Source organism: Ochotona curzoniae, unplaced genomic scaffold (assembly GCF_017591425.1).
Source record: "Ochotona curzoniae isolate NIBS_2020 unplaced genomic scaffold, NIBS_Ocur_1.0 contig_4877, whole genome shotgun sequence".
In the NCBI taxonomy this organism is placed as follows: Eukaryota; Metazoa; Chordata; class Mammalia; order Lagomorpha; family Ochotonidae; genus Ochotona; species Ochotona curzoniae.
The window spans coordinates 314,525-334,181 of NW_024466409.1; the positions used below are offsets into that span (position 1 = coordinate 314,525).

The 19,657-nt window shown below is 56.3% G+C and overlaps 2 protein-coding genes across 2 annotated transcripts in view; both read left to right on the top strand.

Moving 5' to 3' along the window:
• Positions 1-2,634: 2,634 nt before the first annotated feature.
• MYOD1 (myogenic differentiation 1) lies at positions 2,635-4,402 on the top strand. The gene is made up of 3 exons (XM_040988438.1): positions 2,635-3,375; positions 3,820-3,898; positions 4,152-4,402. The coding sequence occupies exons 1-3, from the start codon at positions 2,749-2,751 to the stop codon at positions 4,400-4,402; spliced, it is 957 nt and encodes a 318-aa protein (XP_040844372.1). The 5' UTR covers positions 2,635-2,748.
• Positions 4,403-15,475: 11,073 nt separating this feature from the next.
• The window catches only part of KCNC1 (potassium voltage-gated channel subfamily C member 1), a 40,654-nt gene continuing 36,472 nt past the window's right edge, over positions 15,476-19,657 (top strand). Inside the window, exon 1 of the mRNA XM_040988458.1 lies at positions 15,476-17,253. Coding sequence (XP_040844392.1) covers positions 16,684-17,253 — 570 coding nt within the window. The 5' untranslated portion in view covers positions 15,476-16,683. The remainder of the gene's footprint in view (positions 17,254-19,657) is intronic.

The following is a 19,657-nucleotide window of genomic DNA, read 5'->3' on the forward strand; positions in this document are numbered from 1 at the left end:
TTATTTTGTCTAAAACTTCCTGAGAAGAGAGCTGCAAGAGGATAACAGCCACTCTTCTTTCAGCTGCCATACGGGTCCGAATCCATTCGGGAGGGGACCATTTTTCCGTTCCCATCTACAAAGGTCCTTTTTGTGGTGTTCCCATTTTGGGATATTAATCTTTCCTTCTTCTAAAAACCAAGGACAAACTTGTTGCATAAAAGACACATAATTGCTAGCAGTACTTTGTTTTATACCGGTACCATTATATTATAAATAATTTCTGATTCTAAGCTTGCCTCTGGATTTCTGGGGTCCCTCAGATTATCCCTTGTGCCCAGGACAGGGAGAGGGTCTGGGGATGAAATCAACTATGCCCCTCCAGAGTTCCAGGGGTCCCTCAGATTGTCCCTTGTGCCCAGGACAGGGAGAGGGTCTGGGGGTTAATTCACTTACACCCCTGCAAAATTTTTCTTAGAAATGTCCGAGTCAATTATCAACTCACCTTGCTTGCCTCACACCCCAAATGCTTCAGCCAAAGTCTTCACCGCGAGGTTCCTCAGTAGCTCCACCATATCAGGTTCCCCATACGGGCCACCAATTTGTCTCAACCTGCAGGACACGAGGCTCAAACCCTGAGGGTGGACTGGGAATGTGGGGCTGCTAGCCTCCAGGCTGCTGGCCCAGGAAACACACGGACACGCAGACTTGGTAAGAAAGGGTGCCTCTGCCTTTACTTTTACTCCTCATATATATACCTTCTTCTCTAGGGGAGGAGCAGAAGGGGAGGAGTTTTCTGGAAGTAATTATCTTCATTGAAACCAGGAAGGAACTAATTAGCTATTGAAACAAGAGGAACTAATTATCTACATTGAAACAGGGGAGGAACTAATCATCTGAACAGGAATAAGGGTGGAGGTTCTATTCCACTTGCTCTACACAGGATGTTCAGGCCTAATAGCCTGCTTGCTGTGGCCCTGCTTGCCCAAGGCAGGCTTTGCAATGCAACAGGCTGTCAGGTAGGCCAAGCCTAAGGCCCACTGTGGCTCCTAACATGTATTGAATGAGTAAAAAGGGATGTAGTGGAAGTGTGAGGTGGGTGATGGGAGGCCCTTCAGCAGAAGGAGGCAGGTAGAGCTGAAGAGGGCCTCTGGCCTTTGTGGGAAGGAAGGTCTTCCCAGGACCCAAGCAGGAGGTCTTCAAAAAGGAAGTGGGAAAGTCACTTGGGTGGCTGGATTTCAGGAATGAACAGTGGAGGAGAATGTGTAGCCCAAGGAGGGAGAGATGGGTGGAGGCCACAAGATCAGGAAGATACTTGTGGAGCAGCCATGTTTGGGGAGGCTGCCTCCATCTTCCATTGGACAGAAACAGTCGAGGCTTCCCCACCAGCTGAGTCTGGAGATTGCATGGGCACCTGCCATGGCTCTGTACCTTTGATCAGGGCTACTGTGCAGCAGATGCTGAGGGCAGAAGCAAGCCCTCTGGCTACTGTCACCTTACACATCGGCGAGGGTTCTCCATTCCTGCCACCACAGCTCCTCCAAACACCCCACCCTCCCCACATGTAATCAAGTGGGGGAGGAGGAGTGATTCCACAGAATCTTGCCACTAGAAAACTGTCCAGTCTGCAGATGCCATTCTCAGAGACTGCCCTGCAAGATGCAGCTGGGCACAGGGGACTTTCACAAAAGGCCCTTGCCTCGGCTCAGTGGGTCTGGGACAGGAAACATGGAGAGGTTACTGACCAGCCAAGCTAGAATCCAAGTAGGAGCCAGAGCCTGCGGGGACACTACCCCTCGCCGTTCCCCTCCCCCCTCGTCGCCCCTTCTCCCGCTGTCCTGGAGAGCGGAAAATGAGATGGGTTGGAGTTCAGAGAAAGGAGCCGAAAACCATTAAGGAGCCCCATTGCAGGGGTTTCTTGGGGTCCTGAGAAAACGGGCTGGACCCACAGTCCTCTGGGTGACATCCAGGCCTGGCCTTGGTACAAGGCCATTGCGCGCAGTTCATCTCTGCCTCGCCATTCACAGCCTCTGAGTCTGACACCCGGAGTGCTCTGCGCTTCTCTGCTTTCGTGTCTGAGTGTCTTTGCACTGCCTCAAGTTTAACTGTGGATGTCTTCACCCAAATCTCTCCCAAGCAAACTTCTTCCCCTACTCTGCTCTGCTCCTGATCCCCGCCCCCCACCACCAAGTCGGGGGACAGAGGAGGATCCAAACTCTGCCCTGAGGGAAATGAGCGCCCCAGGGCAGAGTAGCCTGTGGTCACAGAAGTGGGACCTCGGAGAGGCTTGCAAAGGATGTGCCTAGAGCCAAGCGCAGCGGGTCTGCTGCGCCCCTGCTGTCCACCTTGCTTAGGGAGGAGCTGGGTCCGGGGCGCGCGGGAGTCGGGGGGGGGGGCCAGGAGCGGGTTGGGGGAGGAGGCCACCCGGGAAACACCCCCTCAGCCACGCCCTGCTCTGTTCCCATTGGCCTCGGCCTTCCCCGCCCTCCACAGCCGGCCCGGGCGCCCCGGGCGCTTCGGCTACTACAGATAAATAGCCCAAGGCTCCTGGCGCGAAGTTAGTGCTGGGGAAGCCCCGGGGTACAGCTGCCACTTCGCTCCCCACCCAGGTCCAGCTGGACAGGACAGGCGGGGTTGCGCTGAGTCGGCTGTGCCTCAGACCTCCAGCACTTTGCCATCGCACGCCTGGGATTCTCCAGCAGCACCAAGTTCCGGGCAAACCCTCGCCACCCTAGTGGGTGAGGGCACCGCGCCGCCTCCCACTGGGACATGGAGCTCCTGTCGCCTCCACTCCGAGACGTGGACTTGACGGGCCCCGACGGCTCCCTCTGCTCCTTTGCCACAGCGGATGACTTCTATGATGACCCGTGTTTCGACTCCTCGGATCTGCGCTTCTTCGAGGACCTGGATCCGCGCCTGGTGCACGTGGGCGCACTCCTGAAGCCAGAGGAGCACTCGCATTTCCCGGCCGCAGTGCACCCGGTCTCGAGCACGCGCGAGGACGAGCATGTGCGCGCTCCCAGCGGCCACCACCAAGCCGGCCGCTGTCTGCTGTGGGCCTGCAAGGCGTGCAAGCGCAAGACCACCAACGCCGACCGCCGCAAAGCCGCCACCATGCGTGAGCGGCGCCGCTTGAGCAAAGTGAACGAGGCCTTTGAGACGCTCAAGCGCTGCACGTCCAGCAATCCCAATCAGCGGCTGCCCAAGGTGGAGATCCTGCGCAACGCCATCCGCTACATCGAGGGCCTGCAGGCTCTGCTGCGCGACCAAGACGCCGCGGCCCCTGGAGCCACCGCCTTCTACGCGCCCGGCCCGCTGCCCCCGGGTCGCGGTGGCGAGCACTACAGTGGCGACTCGGACGCATCCAGCCCGCGCTCCAACTGCTCCGACGGCATGGTAAGGCCAGGACCTCAGGCGGGAGGGGAGAGGAGGGAAGGCAGCAAGAGAGCAGGGAGCTGGTCCCCGAGAATGGGGAGCTGGCCCGCTGCGACAGCCGTGAGTGGACTCCCGTGGCCGGACAAGTGTTACCGGGGTAAACCTAGTGCTTTGGGGGCAGGCAGGACAGGTACAATCGGCCCGACTGAGGTGTTGTGCTTTCCTCCACTGAGCCCTGTTTCCACTCAGTATTTTTGCCTCCACCCTGGCTGTGACTATGCGCACGGCTCCAGTCCGCCCCTAGGCGCCCCTGGAACAGCTCTGGCACCTAGAACTACTGGCTGAGTCGGGCGGGGGTGGGGCGAAGGACAGGAAGGGAAGAGAGAGAGTTGGGGAGGGGTGTTGCTTCGGGGACTGGCACTCAGGTCCAGCGGGCCTGACCCGGTGTCCCGGGCCCATTTGCAGATGGACTACAGCGGCCCCCAGAGCGGTGCACGGCGGCGGAACTGCTACGAAGGTGCCTACTACAGCGAAGCGCCCAGTGGTGCGTACTCCGCGCTTCCTTCCGCATCCTTCCCGCTCCTTCTAGAATTTTCTCTTCCCACGTAGCCTTGCGGTGGCACCCGCTCCCCCTCCTAACCCCATGGCGTCCCACCCTCTTGCGGGACCCAGTCTCAGATTCTGCAAGTACTCGGTTTCACGTCTGCTTCCTAGCATGGGGCTCTGGGGGGTGGAAAACTCTGCCTTGGCGGCTCAAACCCCCCTAACCCACCCATGCACCTCCCCTCTCCGTGCAGAAACCAGGCCCGGAAAGAGCGCCGCCGTGTCCAGCCTTGACTGCCTGTCCAGCATCGTGGAGCGCATTTCCACCGAGAGTCCCACCGCGCCTGCGCTCCTACTGACCGACGCGCCGCCAGAGTCGCCTCCTTGCCAGCCAGCGGCAGCCGCCCCAACCGAGGCCGAGGGTGGAGCCCCCAGCCCGGCCCTGGACGCAGCCCCGCAGGGCTCTGCAGGCGCAGACCCCAACCCGATCTATCAGGTGCTCTGAAAGGGGCGGGCGGCCGCATGAGAGGGTGCCGCTCCCCCCAGCCGTTCCCAAAAGATTGAGCTTCATTATCCCAGTCCAGCCGCGCTTCAAAAGCGACCCTCCCTCGCCCTCCATCCCACACCGGGTGGGCGAGGTGGGAGAACACAGGGGCGTTGCGGCTCCCCCACCCGCCCCCAGGGCAAACCCACGGTCCGTGTTTTCCCCGCCGCACCTGCCAAGGGCCGCTGGGTGATAGCTGAGAGCCGGAACCAATCCTTGAGCAACCTGGTGCGTCTTCTTCCTCTCCGACTCGCCCTTGGAGGGGGTTGGACTAGAGGTGAGATGGAGATCCCGGCGGATCTAAGCTGGCCCCGCCCTCGCGACGCCCTCTCCAACTCCATCAATCACACCTGTGGGGCGCGCGCCAGTCCCGAAGGTAACAGGTGTAACAGCCACTCACTCCACTCCCCCCTCCACTTCGCCCCCTCCCCCGGTTCAGGACCACTTTTTATAATATTTTGTAATCTATTCCTGTAAATAAGAGTTGCTTTGCCCCAGAGCAAGAGCCCCGAGGGCTGTATTTATCTCTGAGGTGTGCTACCGTCGGGCAGGCGAGCGAGCCGCGGGCGCTCGCTCAGACGTTGCAAATAAAGACGCTAATTTATGCCGCGGTGACTCTGGCTTTCCTTGGGCTTGGCGGGGTTTGGCGGGATCGGGGGCGAGCGGCGCAATCCGGAGAGAACCCCACGAATGCGGCCAGCTGTCTTGCAGCGACCCCTGCAGGCGACAAGGAAGCCCTTGGCGGCGGCAAGGGAGCAGAGATGGCTGCGGTACGCAGCAGAGAGTTTCTGAGCTGGAGTCGGGAGTTCTGGAAACACGCACATCATATCGCCAGCGTTAGGCTAAAGAATCCATGCCGCTCCCCACCCAAAAGCCCAGAGGTGCAGATGAGTGGATCTTCCCCTCAGATCCTGAAGGCCCAGGCTTGTTCTATACAAACGCCCCCGGGTGATTTCAAAGTTCGTGCAAGGTTGAGAATGATGCCCTAGCACCACATGGGATGACCCCATGTGTGTCCCTAACAGTCACGGAGGGCAGTGTCCTCAGGTGCCACCTGGAGTCTGAATACAGTGTTGGATGGAGCGCTCGGGGAGACACTAAATGGAGGTAGGGGAGCATTGTATGCCTTAGGGTTCTCCCAGGCACATTAGCCAGGTGGGGCGCAGACACCTCTGCCAAGCCAGGAACCCTGCACTTTCAGCGGCCTGGCAATCGGGTCTCCTAAGAAGACAGGGACCCAGAACCTCCAAGGAGGGGACCGTGAGAATCAGCATCATCACAGGTGCCACAGGTGGTCTCATCAGGCTGTAATTCCCTGAAAAGACGAAGAGCCATTTTTTCACCAGACAGGTGGGGGGACAGGGAGGTGAGAGAGGCTTCTTGGTGGAGGTGCCATTGGAGTGCCATCTTGAGGCACTCACAATGCCCACAGAACCACCTGGTCCCCTCTGGCTCCCAAATCCACTAAGAGAACAACCAGGGCAAAGCTTTTCCCCACCCACCTGTTGTCTTTCTAGCCCCACCCCACATATAGGAGGGGCGAATACTTGAAGAACAGTGTTGTCAGTGGCATTGAAAGAGAAGTCTATATTGGAGTTGCAAGTGTTTTGGAACCACGCGAAGCCTTTTAGTACCATGCATTTTGCATGAGTCACTGGGACTTCAGCATCTGCTGCCCCTCACCCCATGGATCTGCTTTCTGAAAACCCTGTGTGCCCACTCTCCAGTGAGATCAGGGCTAGGAGCGAAGACAAGCCATAGTGCAATGCCAGTAGATACAGTCTCAGTGCCTGACTGGGGCCACGCCTTTCATCCTGAGCACAGCCTCTGCTCTCCCTAGCACAGGGTACCCCCCCTTCCCTACCAGGGACCCAGAGCCCTTCTGTCACCAAAGATCCTCTGCTTGTTGGCTGGCCAGCTCCCTAGATGCCCCTGGGGGTGCTTCACACTCCTTTGGGTGCCCCCTGGGACTCATCATGCATTTATCCATTCATCGGATGCCAGGCCCCAAGCTCTCTGCAAACAGTTAACAAGGTGCAGTTCCTGCCAGTGAGCTGCACCCCTGACATTGGGGAAAAGCAACTGGTCACATCACATGGAGCACAGTACTGGAGTTTGGAGCTTGTGGAAAAGGAAGGTTCCCTACCCAACATGGAGCCGTGTAGTCAAGCAGATAAACTACTAGTAAGAGTCTCCAGGGCATTGGTAGGAGGCAGAGGCTTAAAGGACAGTGCTCTGAGCTAAGGAGATAGCCTATATAAAGACCCGTGAGTGTGAGACAGAAACTGTGCCTTCACGCATGGAAAATGCTCATAAGAAAAAGACCCGAGGAAACAAAACCAAAAGGTGAGGGCAGGCATTGCAACCAAGGTGGAAACTTCTGTGGACTTTACAGGGAGGGCAATTGGGAGCCACAGAGGAATCTAAGCCAGATGTGGGAGGAAAGGGATACAAATAAACCTGTATTATAGGAAGGTCATTTGGGTTGGTAGGATGAATAGAAAGGAACAAAACGAGACAAAAAGACCCTCCAGAAAGTCCCTGGGGTTGCTGAGATGTGACATATCCTGAGCTGGAGTACAACTAGCGACAGAAAAGAGGCACAGGATTGGGGACCATGGTTGAGGCATCAGTAGAAAAGTGAGAGCACAGTGTGTACCTGACACAACTCAAAGCCAGTGGTGGAGACAGCTGGGAGGCACCCTAGTGGGTGAGCATCACTCTTAGGAGAAACAGAGGGTGTCACGAGATTGCAGGAGTGCATAGGAAGGGAATCTGGTGGAGAAAGTAGGAGGGAGTGCTTCTGCATACAAAGCAGTCATATACACGAAGAGGGCCTGGGATCCTCAGAGTGCAGTTAGCAAGCAGTGCCTGTTCTCCCTGGGAGACTGCGTTGCACCTGGGATCCAGGCCAGACACGCACAGAGCAGACTGGGCCACTGCTCCCACTGGCCTCAGGCAGGTGCACTCCTGCAGAGAACAGTCTGTGTGGCTGCTCACAGTGCCTTGAATGCAAAGATGAAAGCAGGAGCCATGATGACCGTGGGCTCTGCTTGGCTGGTGAGTTGGTGACCATGCAAGTGCTCATGCAAGAATCTAAGAGCCAGGAGCCCCACAGGGCACCACCAGCTGCCAATACTCCATGAAAACAACTAAGACTAAGGTTCAGCTCCTCTCCCCCGCCACAACTCCCTCTACAGGCACAAGAGACATTTGTGTTTAGTGGAATATGTCTTAAGTAAATGCAATTTAAAACAGAAGCAATAATGATGAGTGATTATATAAATTAAAATAACTCTGACATTGTGAAGCCAACTCTAACCCAAATTATATTTAGATTTTACCAAGAAGTAGTTTATTAAAAGAGATAACTTTCTGCCATAATTATGTAGACCATAGAACTGTTTGATAATCCAATCAAAGAAGAAAAGTGAATTAAGTGAGCACCTTGCAATACACAAGATGCTGGCATTAACAAAAGATAGCTGAAACTTATCATATGCCACCATAATAAAACCTAAACAATGTCCACACAGTGATTAATGCAAATGGGTGATTTAGTGGTATTTAAAATGTACCACTCCATAAGACAATTGGAAATGCTTTGAATGCTTACATTCCACAGACGAAACACACTTGACTGAAGTCTTCCCAAAGTTCACCAAAACTCTGAGAAAGGTACATGGTGCTTTCCATAGAGTCGTGAAAGAAGTCTCCCCAGATCATAAGTAGTACAAAACCAATCCTTTCACAAGACCAAGACCACTGTCACTTGAAGAGGCAAGGGCAGAATACACAGCCTGCTGCAGGTGGAAAAGGGGCGGCAAGACTGGAAACAGCAATGAAAGGGAGCAAGCAGAGGGATGCAGTGGCATGAGATGAAGGGGAAGGTAAAGATGATGATCAGAACGTGACAAGTGAGCATCTAAACCAGCTGCTCCCAAGTCCCCACTGCTGAGAGGCCACGTGCTGTGTGTTTGTGTACTGTCCCAGGTCATCTGCATGTAGGCAACAAGTTTCATTTCTTCAGACACCACTGAATGGTGGGTTTTCAGGAAGTCCTTTCCCTAGTAACTGGGGAAATGAGTCTCAGAATATGTCCCTGACTGCATGAGTCCATGGAAGCCAGGGTGGTCATGGTCTTGACCAGCTCCAAGAGCTTGGGGATGAGATTTCACCTGTCTAACCTCAGCTCACTCTTTCTGTAACACCATAGTGATTTTTAAAGCCCTGACCCTCAAACCATTTCAGCCAAAGGAAAAAAATGAAGTGGATCTTTCATGGATAAGAAAACAGGAACCATGACAAACTGAGGATTATTTTAGCACAGGCAAATTACTAATAGCCTCCTGGTGAACTTCTCTTGGCGGTGTAATGGATTGAGTCCATATGAGTGTCAGTTGGAAACTTGGCTGCTACAGGTCCGATCCAGCTCGCTGTTACTGTGCCTGAAAAAGCAGAAGAGGCCCAAATGCCCGGGCCCTTGCACACGTGGGGAGCTGGGAAGAAGCTCTAGGCTCCTGGCTTCAGCCTGGTCCAACCTTGGCTTTTGCAGCCATTTGGGGAGTTTATTAGCAGATGGAAGGACATCTTTCTCTGTGTCTCTCCTCCTCTCCCTATAACTCTGCCTTTCAAATAAATAAAAAATAGATTTTCCCAAATGCCTCTCTCTCTCTCTCTCTTCCTCTCTCTCCTTGCTATTTTTCTTTATTGTTGAGTGGTGAGAGCTCTTCGTACATTCTACATACTGGTCCCTTATTAAACACATGATTTAAACCATTTCTCCCCAGTTTTTTCATTTTATTGATAGTTTTATTTTTCTGATATCAAATTGACCTACCTTTTTCCTCTTTTCCTTTGTGTTTTTGGTATCATATCTAAGAACCCATATCTAATCCAAATTCTTCCAAGAATCTTGCAGATTTAGCTCGTGTATTTAAGAATTGGATTGGGGTTGGTGTTGTGGCCTAGTTGGCGGGTAAAGCCACCACCTGTAATGTTGGTATCCTATGTGGGCATGGGTTCCTGTTCCATTTGCACCACTTCTTATCCAGCTCCCTGATAACAGCCAAGAAACGACCGTGGAAGAAGGCCCAAGCACCACGCACATGAGAAGCCTAGAAGACGTTCCTAGCTCCTGGCTTCAGCCCCAGCCATTGCCACCATCTAGAGAAGCAACATGCAAATGAATAATCTACCCACTGCCCCCCAATCTCTCTGTCTCTCCCTCTCTCTTTTGTAACTCTTTCAAATAAATAATAAAATAATATCTTTTTAAGAAATAAAATAACTTGATCTATGTTTGAGTTCTTTAGATGGTGTGAGGAAAGGGTATAGCATCATTCATGTGAGTTTTCAGTTGTTCTAACATTATCTTACTTTTCCTGTTAGATTATCTCGGCACTCTTGTCAAACACCAGCTGTCCCTAACTTCTCGGCCTTCTTTCTGGACTCTCAGTTCTCTCCCCATGATCTGTCCTCACGCCAGCAGCACCCAGTCCTGTGAACAGCAGCTTTGTCATCAGTTTTACAATTTGGAAGTGTGACTCCTGTTCTTCTGGAGCCTTGTTCAGGCTCCTCTGAGCCCTGCCGTTTCATCAGCACCTTGCCGCATAGCGCTGACCCAGGCATATTCTCAGGTAGCATAAACATGGCTTCGTACATCCTGGGAGCTGTAAATTCGCGTGAAAATTGAAAGTAGATTCTGTCTGGAGCACAGGGAAAAAATGCTTCTGTGAGGAGGAGATCGCTATCTTTCATTTTCAGTCATCTTTGATGCAGTTTATACAAAATAAAAGTTTTGCCAACTGCAAATTATTCTGTAATTGCAAAAGGAACTATAACTGTTTTGGTTGGCGTTCTGAATGCTTCCAAGTAAATGTAACTGACTTAAAAAGGATTAGATAGGCAATTGCTAAAACTATGAAGAATTTTTTTTTTTGGTTTGAAGTATCTGCTTACTTTTTAAAAATTTACATTTGGTTCTGTTTTCTTCTTATATTAAAACATTTTGAAGATTGCTCAGGTTTATTTATTTGAAAGGCAGAGTTTCTGAGAAGGATTTGCCATTTGCTGGCTCAGGACCCAGATGATTACAATGATCAGAGCTGAGCCAATCAGAAGCCAGGAGCTTGAAACTTTCTGGGAGGTAGGGCCTGGGGTTGCCAGCAGAGAACTGCCTAGAGCTGCAGGAGTCCTCCTGCATCACCGTCCTCCCTACACACGTGTAACCCAGATCACAGCCACCCACCTCCACCACTGCTGTCACCACCTCTCACCTCCTCACCTCACCCCACAGCATGCTGAGAGCTGGAGGCCCTGCCTTCCCCAAGACCAAGTCCAGGGAGGGCTGCAGCTCTGCCTGACAGCCCAAGACTGGGGAATGGAAGGGTCCATGGGGAGAGATGGGATGAGAGCTGGTTACTGGCACATGGTCGGTGGAGGGAAGGGCAAGAGGAAAGGAGAGGAGGTGAGGCAATCTCCCACTGCAGCCAGACAAGCTATTACCCCCTTGCCACAGATGAGGACTTTGAAGCTCTAGAGATGGAATGTGAGAGCCAGGAAGCAGCAAACATGCTGTGCAGGCCCAAAGCTTTCTAAAACTCAACGGTCCTCTCAACCAGAGGAAATTTTAACCCTCCCCCTGCTCAGGGGAAATGGAACAGCGTCTTTAGAGCTTTCCAAGGATCACCACTTGGGAAGCAGCTTCTACTGACACCTAGTGGATAAAGACTTGCTAAACAACACACCATGCTGAGCTTGGCACGTTTGTGCATACACACACACACACACACACACACACACACACACACACACACACAGATTAACTACCCAAAGCGTCACAATGCAGAGGGTGAAAAATCCTGGCTTAGGGGCTAGCGCCATGGTGTAGTAAGCTAAGCCTCCATCTGTGGTGCCAGTATCCCATATGGGCACTAACTTAAGTCCTGGCTGCTCCATTTCTGATCCAGCTTCCTGCTAATGCACCTGGGAAAGCAGCAGAGGATGACCCAAGTGCTTGAGTTTCTGCACACACACAAGAGACACGCAAGAAGCTCCTGGATTCTGGCTTTGGATCCACTCAGCTCCCGCCATTGTGGCTATTTGGGGCCACATTCCAACAGATGGAAGACTGTTTGTCTCTCCTTCCTTCTGTAAATCTGTCTTTCCAATAAAAACAAACACACAAACAAAAAAAAAAACCTTTATGAAAACAATCCTGGTCCAGACATTTGCCCAGAGCAGTCATCACCTCAGCCCCTTGCTAGACTTCCCACGGTCTAAGAGTGGCCAAGGTTTGCGTGAAGGAGCAGCTGCCCCCTAGCTTCCTACTCCAGCCCCATCCCAAGTTAGAGTCTGAGGTCCCTGCTCAATCTCCCAATCCCATGACCAAGGATGCCCAGCTCACTCTGAGGCGCTTGAGACAGTCTCCCTGCCCATTGAAAGGTGGACACCTAGTCTGAAGAGTGACTGTCTGCAGGCAGGTCACTTCAGGCTGCTCCACCAAGCCTGGTGTCCAGCTCAGCACTGGACTCCCTGATGGTAGCTTTCAGGTATGGCCACAAGATGGCACCCCAACCCATCAGGAATGCTGAGGCTCTCCGCCTGGGAGAGCCAGGAAGATATGCCAAGCTGGACAAAGACCTGGGGACTGGACTTGGACCAGGCCCAGGATTTAGCCGACCCAGGTCTAAGACCTGTCTGTGTGGAATGTGAGGATAGAGGGCAAACATGGCCTCAGAACTCCCCTCGACATTTTCTGCCAACCCCAGCTCCTTGTCTAGCCCCTTGGATACACATGGGAGCCCCATGCCTCTTCTCCTCTAGCCTGCACACAGCTGCAATGCTGAGGACGTTGGAACGATCGCCATTCCCACCCCACACTAAAGAAACCACAGAGAAGTCATGTGCTTTGTCCAAGGTCACAACTGGCCAGGGTGGGACTAGGATTTGAACCCAGGAGGTCTGATGCTCTAGGCTATGGCATACTACCCCAGCAGTAATTCACTGCTTCCTCCCACTGCCCTCCATAGCTCCCAAAGGTTCCAGCTTGGGACCATGCACCAATGCTGCAGGAGTCGCTGGGAATGGTAAGGCCAGAAAGGGCAAGGCTCCAAAGTGGGAGAGGAGTGAGGCTTTTGGTTGAGCTGAGGGTCTGCAGATAGTCTTTGTGGATGACAGGCTAACCTCCCAGTCCTCGTCCCTGTTCCCATGCCTCTGCCTTTTGTTTTTTTCTTCTATGTTGCCCTCTTGGTTTTTCTGGGATTTCTGCAAATGCCAGCCTTCAGTGTGAAGAGGAAGTGAGAAGGACTTTCATATATGCTGCTTGGGATATGGTGAGGGCAGGGAGTTATTTCTTGGGGCCTGGGATGGGGCGGGTGTCATTAGGGCACTAAGGGAGAAGAATCCTGAGGTGAAATGCATGGGGCATCCCCGGGCAGCTGGCATCTCCAGCAGGGAGGCTCTGCATCCAAGTCTTCTTTGCACATGTCTAGGGGAACCTCAAAATATGATGCCTGTCTTTCCACAGTCCTCCCTCCATCCATTTCTGCTTTACACCTGTCTTTCAAATACATCTTGCAGGGCCAGGCCTGGCCAGAACCCCTAAGCTTCCACTTTTCTCCTGCCTTGGAGCCTTTTGTCGCTCCCCGGTAGAACTCCACATGGGGTCCTGGCTGGGGTAAGGCTCTGTGCTGCCTTCCTCAGAAATACTGGGTAATCCCCACCCCCGGCACTGGGATTCTCAGATCCTGGTCCTTCTCCTGGCCTTTCCCAAATCCTCAAGACCTCAAGGAGAAGCTACTGCTTGGGACATGGGACAGGCAGGTACACAGGGAGCCCTGAAAGAGCTGTCAGTCACTTTAGGACAAGAAGAGGAATGGTGGAGAAGTTCTGGGAACCAGCCCCTGGTACCTGGCAGTTTTGAAGAAGAGGGGGAAGAGGTGGGGTCTTTGTGCCCCTAAGACTGGCATTACAGGTTCCAGGGTCAGGTGACCAGGACAGAGTGGCTACACATCAGGCTGGAAGGAAGGGAAGCCTTGGAGAGGCTTCTCTCTGGCCTCCCACCGAGGCGCGCATGTTTGTGTGTGTCCATCTCTCTGAGCTTGCTCCATTGCTCCATAGGGAGTCTCTGATGCATCATTCCCTGGGTTTGATTGAGTCCAGCTGACCTGAGAGCCTGCACCTGCGGCTCTGCCTATGGGTAAGGCCAGGTTGTCCCAGGCCTGGCCTCTTCCCAGGAAGGGACCGGGATTCACAAAGGCATGGGGAGAGAGACACTTAAAGATGCTTTCAACCCCACGTTGCTCTGAGATTGAGCAAGGAGCAGCTCTGCTCTAGGAAGATCGTGTCAGCCACGATTGGGAGTGAGGAAGCATCTTCCTGGCCCCAGACTCCCGTCCTCTCTTTGTCTCTGTTGAGCACTGCCCCTATTTCTAATGTAACTGTCCCTTCTCTCCCTGTTCTCCTTTCACCCCTCCTTCCTTGCCCTGCCCTTTGCCCTCCTCCACCCCTCCACTACACATAGATTCCTCTGTGGTTAGATCAAGATTTTCCTAGCCAGAGAAGGACAGAAACGTCCATGGGCATTGCTTTTGCTCCAGACCCACAACAGTATCTGCAGTCAATGTCAAGGGCCGACAGTCTGCGCAGTCAGCAAGAGCCAACAGGTTTACACAGGAGCTTCAGGTCTCTTTAATTAAATCGCCCTTTGCCCAGGCAGCTTGAGTTCGATTGGGTTGGGCTGGGATCGATACGCTGCCGCTTTCCCAGCCCAGCTGTCCCAGGAGTTGAACCTGTCCTCCTGTGTCCTGCCCTGATCCACCTGCCACTTCCCCCCCAAAGTCTGAGAGCCAGAGGAGGGCAGAAGCAGCATCTGATTGATCTGTTAGTGACTTATGCCTGGGACCAGTGGAGGAGTGATGGATGGACCAGTGAGAAGCGGAGGAGTGATGGCTGCGCTAAGTCAGCAGAGGCACTGGTAGCAAGCACCTGCCAGCCAGGAAGGTCAGGAGGTCCAAACTGCTACTCTCACCTCCAGGACAACTAGAAAGCTGCAGAAGTCACTGCAGGCAGCAGCTCCCACTCAGCCCCCACATAAGACACAGGGGTTACCCCAAGAGCAACTAAAGTCCTGTAGGGAGGAAGACTGTGGACAGTTAATGGAGCTTAGAATAGCACCCCTCCACACCTGGAACCCCTGAGGGCACCAAGGGGCTGTGCCTAGTGTCCGGCCAGGGCTCCCAGGAGCATGGGTCAGTACAGTTTCTAAGGGTCCAAGGTGTTTGGGCTTTGGTTTGGGAGTTGTTTCACATCACTTTATACATTATATCAACTTATGCATTATAATGTGCAAAGTGCCCCATGGCAATTGAAATTTGTATGTTGCTTTCTGGGAAAGTGTTTATTTTAGAATTAACCCAATGTGCAAGTAGTGGGTGGTGTCAAGGGGTTACAGCGGTCCAGGATGGAGTGTTAGTGAGGGGCTTAGGGAACAAGATGTGTGTGTGTGTGTGTGTGTGTGTGTGTGTGTGTGTGTGTGTGTGTGTGTGTGTGCTGCAGGCCACGCAAGAGGAAGGATCACCAGTTTCCACGTTCAGTGCCAAGGGTTGGTATGAAACGGCTCCCTGAATCTGTCAGTCTTGATCTGCGGCAAAGCGTCGCTGAACACCGTGGGGAGAGCCTCGTCTCACCGAGACCAGATAGCCCCCGGGGCTGCAAGAAAAGGGGCGGGTGCCGCCGCCCTCCTCACCTCGGTGTGACCCGGGGCCACGGGCCCAGACGCCTCTCGGAGTCCCCGCCCATCGAGTGGCGCTCCCTGGGGCGGAGCGTCGGCGGGTCCCCCGGGACCAGCGGGAGAGGAGCGGGGCGGGCGCCCCCAGCGCTGGGGTGGAGGGAGGCCGCGCTGGCGCTGGGCTGGGAGGGGGGCGCGGAATCAGGGCTTTTTAGGACCCAGCGCGGCGCCTCCCTCCGGGGGCGAGTGCGGCTGCGCGCGCCGTGTGCCCGTGTCCGGAGAGCGGCGGGCTGGACGCGGACCGCGCGAGCCGGCGAGCTGAGCAGCAGCCCGGGTGGCAGCAGCGTCGCGGCGGCGGCGGCCGCTCCGCGCCTTTCCCCGCCGGCCTCGCCGGCCTCGCCGCACCGCGCCACGCCGGGCCCCGCCACCCCCGCCTCCAGGGCCCGACCTCCGCAACCCCCTGGGCTCGGCCGGCAGCGCCCACCGCCTGCCCGAAGCCGGGAGAGCGGAGCGCGGGGCGCAGAGGCACCGGAGCCAGTGCCTGCCGGCCCCGCAGAGCAAACCCAGCTGGCAGAACCCCCCCGGCCCGGCCCCGGCAGCTCCGCGACCGTCCGGGAGCTGTCCCTTCAGCACCGCCGCGGAAGCCTGAGTCCGAGCGCAGCCCAGCGGAGCCCAGCTCGAGCCTGAGCGCCCGGAGCGCGGCGCGCAGCGGCCGCCGCACCGAGCAACACCCCGGGCGCCCCTGCCCGGGGGACCCGCCATCTCCTCCGGGAGGCGGGCAGAAGGATCGAGGAGGGCGGGCGGGCGCGCCCGCCGCCGGGGGGAGCAGGCAGCCAGGCAAGGAGCGAGGGAGGGGGCCGGAGCCCGCCCTGCACCCCGAGCTGCAGCCCAGCCACGCCGGGAGGAAGGCAGCCGGCATCCATCTCCCCCCCGCGCGCCGAGGACGCGCTGCGGCGACCACCGCACAGCCGAGCGCGCAGCTCTCGGCCCCCTCGCCTCCCCTCCCCCCTTCTGGGGGCTGGTCTACCTGCCCGGCCCCAGGAGCAGCCACCTTCCCCTTCCCCGACCCCCGCCCACCCCGTAAGCTTTGTGTGGAGCTCTCCGCTCTCCCGCTGACATGGGGCTGGAAGCCCGGCCCCCCCACCCGCTTTCCCCTCCTCCCGGGGCTCGCCGCTGAGCGCCGCCCCCCTCCCTCCTTCTCTCCCCTCCTCCCTTTCTCCCTCCCTGCCTCCCTCCCTCTCTCCTCCTCCGCCTCCTCCACAGCCAGACCAGCTCCCTCCCACATCTGGCGCCTGGAGACCCTAGGGATCCCGCACGCACTTCCCGGACCCAAGCGCCCCGAGGGGTCCGGGTCGCTCGCTGGGGTGGCCACAGCCGGGATCCTCTGACTCCCCCGACGGCTAGGGGGAGGGGGGAGGAGGCCGCGCGCCCCCCTCCCCGGCACCGACTCCCCCTGGCGGCCGCTCCCATGGGTGTCGCTGGGCCGCGCCATGCCTAAGGGGGCGCCGCGATGGGCCAAGGGGACGAGAGCGAGCGCATCGTGATCAACGTGGGCGGCACGCGCCACCAGACGTACCGCTCGACGCTGCGCACGCTGCCCGGCACGCGGCTCGCCTGGCTGGCGGAGCCCGACGCCCACAGTCACTTCGACTATGACCCGAGGGCCGACGAATTCTTCTTCGATCGCCACCCGGGCGTCTTCGCGCACATCCTGAACTACTACCGCACGGGCAAGCTGCACTGCCCTGCCGACGTGTGCGGGCCGCTCTACGAGGAGGAGCTGGCCTTCTGGGGCATCGACGAGACCGACGTGGAGCCCTGCTGCTGGATGACCTACCGGCAGCACCGCGACGCCGAGGAGGCGCTGGACAGCTTCGGCGGCGCGCCCCTGGACAACAGCGCAGACGACGCGGACGCCGACGGCCCCGGCGACTCGGGCGACGGCGAGGACGAGCTGGAGATGACCAAGCGCCTGGCGCTCAGCGATTCTCCGGACGGCCGGCCTGGCGGTTTTTGGCGCCGCTGGCAGCCGCGCATCTGGGCGCTTTTTGAGGATCCGTACTCGTCCCGCTACGCGCGGGTAAGTGACAACTTGGCCAGGAGAAGCGTGATCCGAGAAGGCAGTGCCCTGTGCTCCCCTGGGCAGGGCAGAGGGAGTGGGGAAGGGGTACGGTGCCTGGGAAACTCAGAACGGGAAAGGTGTGTGTGTGTGTGTGTGTGTATTGGCAGGGGTGGCTGGTTTGCATGCTGCAGGAATCGGTGTCAGTAAGGGCGAGTTTATTGGGATTGCTACAAAGGGGTGTGTTTGTGTGTGAGAGAGCAGACTGTGTGTGCATTCCTATCTATGTGTGGTGGTGTGTATTTAGATGGGAGCGAGTGAACACATGTGTCCCTCTGAGTGTGCACGAGCGCCCGTGGGTGTGTATTTGTGTCGTTGCAGATGTACCTGTGAAGGTGTGAACTGTCCTCTAGATTTTGGTGTGGGGAGGGAAGCCAGAAGCCCCTCCTCCCCCCAGGTAAGGAGGTGTTTGGAGCCAGCCAGGGCCCAAGATGGCCTGAGGCCTGTCTGGCTGCTTCAGAGGCCACCCCTTCTGGACCACAACCTTTGCCCCCCTAAGGTCAAGGGAGGGAATCTTAAGGGCTGATTCCCATGGCTGGGGATGGTGACACCCCTGAGACCTACATTTATTGTGGCTCTGGCTTGGAGCTTGCCTTACCTCTATGTACAAAGTGATGCTGGTGTGAGGGGGCACGGAGCACGGGGCTAACACCCATGAGTTGTAGGGGAGGGGAGAAAGGCCCCTTAAGGGGGTGCCTGCAAGGAAAAGGTGTGTCTGAGAGGTGGGTGTGTCCCCATCAGCCACTCCCCTTTGAGACAGCAGCTTGTTGCCTGGAGAAAGGACATATGGCTGCTGACCTTGGTCCCTTAGAGGCCCTCCCTGGATTCGTGTCTGCCTCTGTAAATGGAAGCAGGGGCTCCAAGGGCCTTTGCTGCTGGCCTCTCAGCAATGCAGCCCAAAAGAGGTTCTAGTAGCAGCCAGCTAGCCACCCTGGAAGAGATAGTTCCACTTCCTGGGCTCTCTCTGCAGAGACCTTAGGAGGGTCTAGGCCAGGACAGGAGCAGAGAGAGACCCTTCCCTGACCCGAAGACGGCCAAGCCCCACTCTCCCCATCCCCCCTCACACACAGGACACAACATTACCTCTGCTGCCCTTGGCTTCCTTCTGCCCACTGCAGCCTGAGCAAGCTGGGGAGGCCTGCAGCTGGAGAGCAGGGCTGAGGGTCTACCGGGGAGCCACGGGGACCGGAGGCCCCTCAGTGCCCAAGGGCAGAGAAAGGCTGTGTTAGGCCCAGGACTGGTTGGCTTGCTGCCAGGATTGAGCACAGAATGTGTGAGAGGAGGGGGCAGCAGGTTAGCCTCTAGCACTTAAATCCTAGAAGAGGTCTGTGTTGGGGGAGGGATGTAAGAGGGAGAGAATTGGCATCAGATTGTGCCACTGAGGACCCTGCCCAAGGTCACCCCAGAAGCTAAAGACCAGGCGAGACCTGAACCCAAGTCTCCGGGGACCTTGTCCTCCCCTGGACTAGCCACTAGCTCCCTGCCCCTCCCCCAAGTGGCCTGGGACCCCCCAGAGAACTCCCCTCCTCCTCCCTGCAGAGGCCATTACTATTGGAGGATTATGTAACTGGGAACTCAGCTGAGCTGGGGGGTGGTGAGGGAGGGGGCTGCAGCAGGGGCACTGGGAGATGGAGCCATTGAGTGCTAGGGGTATAGTGGGAGGCAGGTTGGGCAAAGGCCTGGCTTCCAGCAGCTGCCCGTTTGGCCCACATTTGACCTTGGACAGCATGTTCCCCCTGCTTCCAACCTTGGCCTGCATGGCTGGGGCAGGCCCCACTTCCTCATTATGATTTCAGCCTCTTGACTCCTTAGCAGAAGCCTGCATGTTCACACCCCTTTGTCCTGGACTCAGCTGTGATCAAAATCCCTGAGTGTCAGGGCAGGCAGGAGAGGATGAGGGTGCTGTCCCAGCCCCTCTCTCCCCACATTCATTTCTGGGCTGGGCAGAGGGGAGGGGAGGGGTAGAAGCTTTCCCCAGAGTAGACACATGGTCCAGCCAAGATGACGTGGGGTCTTGCCCAGGTACAAAACAGAAAAATCATTAAAAGCGCTTTTAAGGAGATGTCTGGTGAAGGATAGGTTCCCAGGGCCAAGATAGCTAGGTGGAAGTGGTGGCAGGGCCGGGGTGCCAAGGCCAAGGTGGCTACCCACAGGAGACTGCCTCACTCTGTGCTGCCCTTTCCCCCACAGCCTCAAGAAAAGCTGCTCATCCCTTCTTGTCTTGGGTGACAAATGAGGACCCAGGCCCCCAGGAGAAGGGGGCCAAGGCAGAGCAGGCATGGGAACCCCGGCTCCCCGCTGCCCCTCAGCCGGCCTCGCTGCATTGCGTTGTGTCTGCAGCTCAGCTGCGCAGGACCCAGCCAAT

Bases quoted from the DNA above. Each gene is read 5' to 3' on its own strand.
- MYOD1 (XM_040988438.1), top strand. From the start codon at position 2,749: ATGGAGCTCCTGTCGCCTCCACTCCGAGACGTGGACTTGACGGGCCCC. The intron at 3,376-3,819 runs GTAAGGCCAGGA...GCCCATTTGCAG, and splicing joins CCAACTGCTCCGACGGCATG to ATGGACTACAGCGGCCCCCA. The intron at 3,899-4,151 runs GTGCGTACTCCG...CTCTCCGTGCAG, and splicing joins CTACAGCGAAGCGCCCAGTG to AAACCAGGCCCGGAAAGAGC.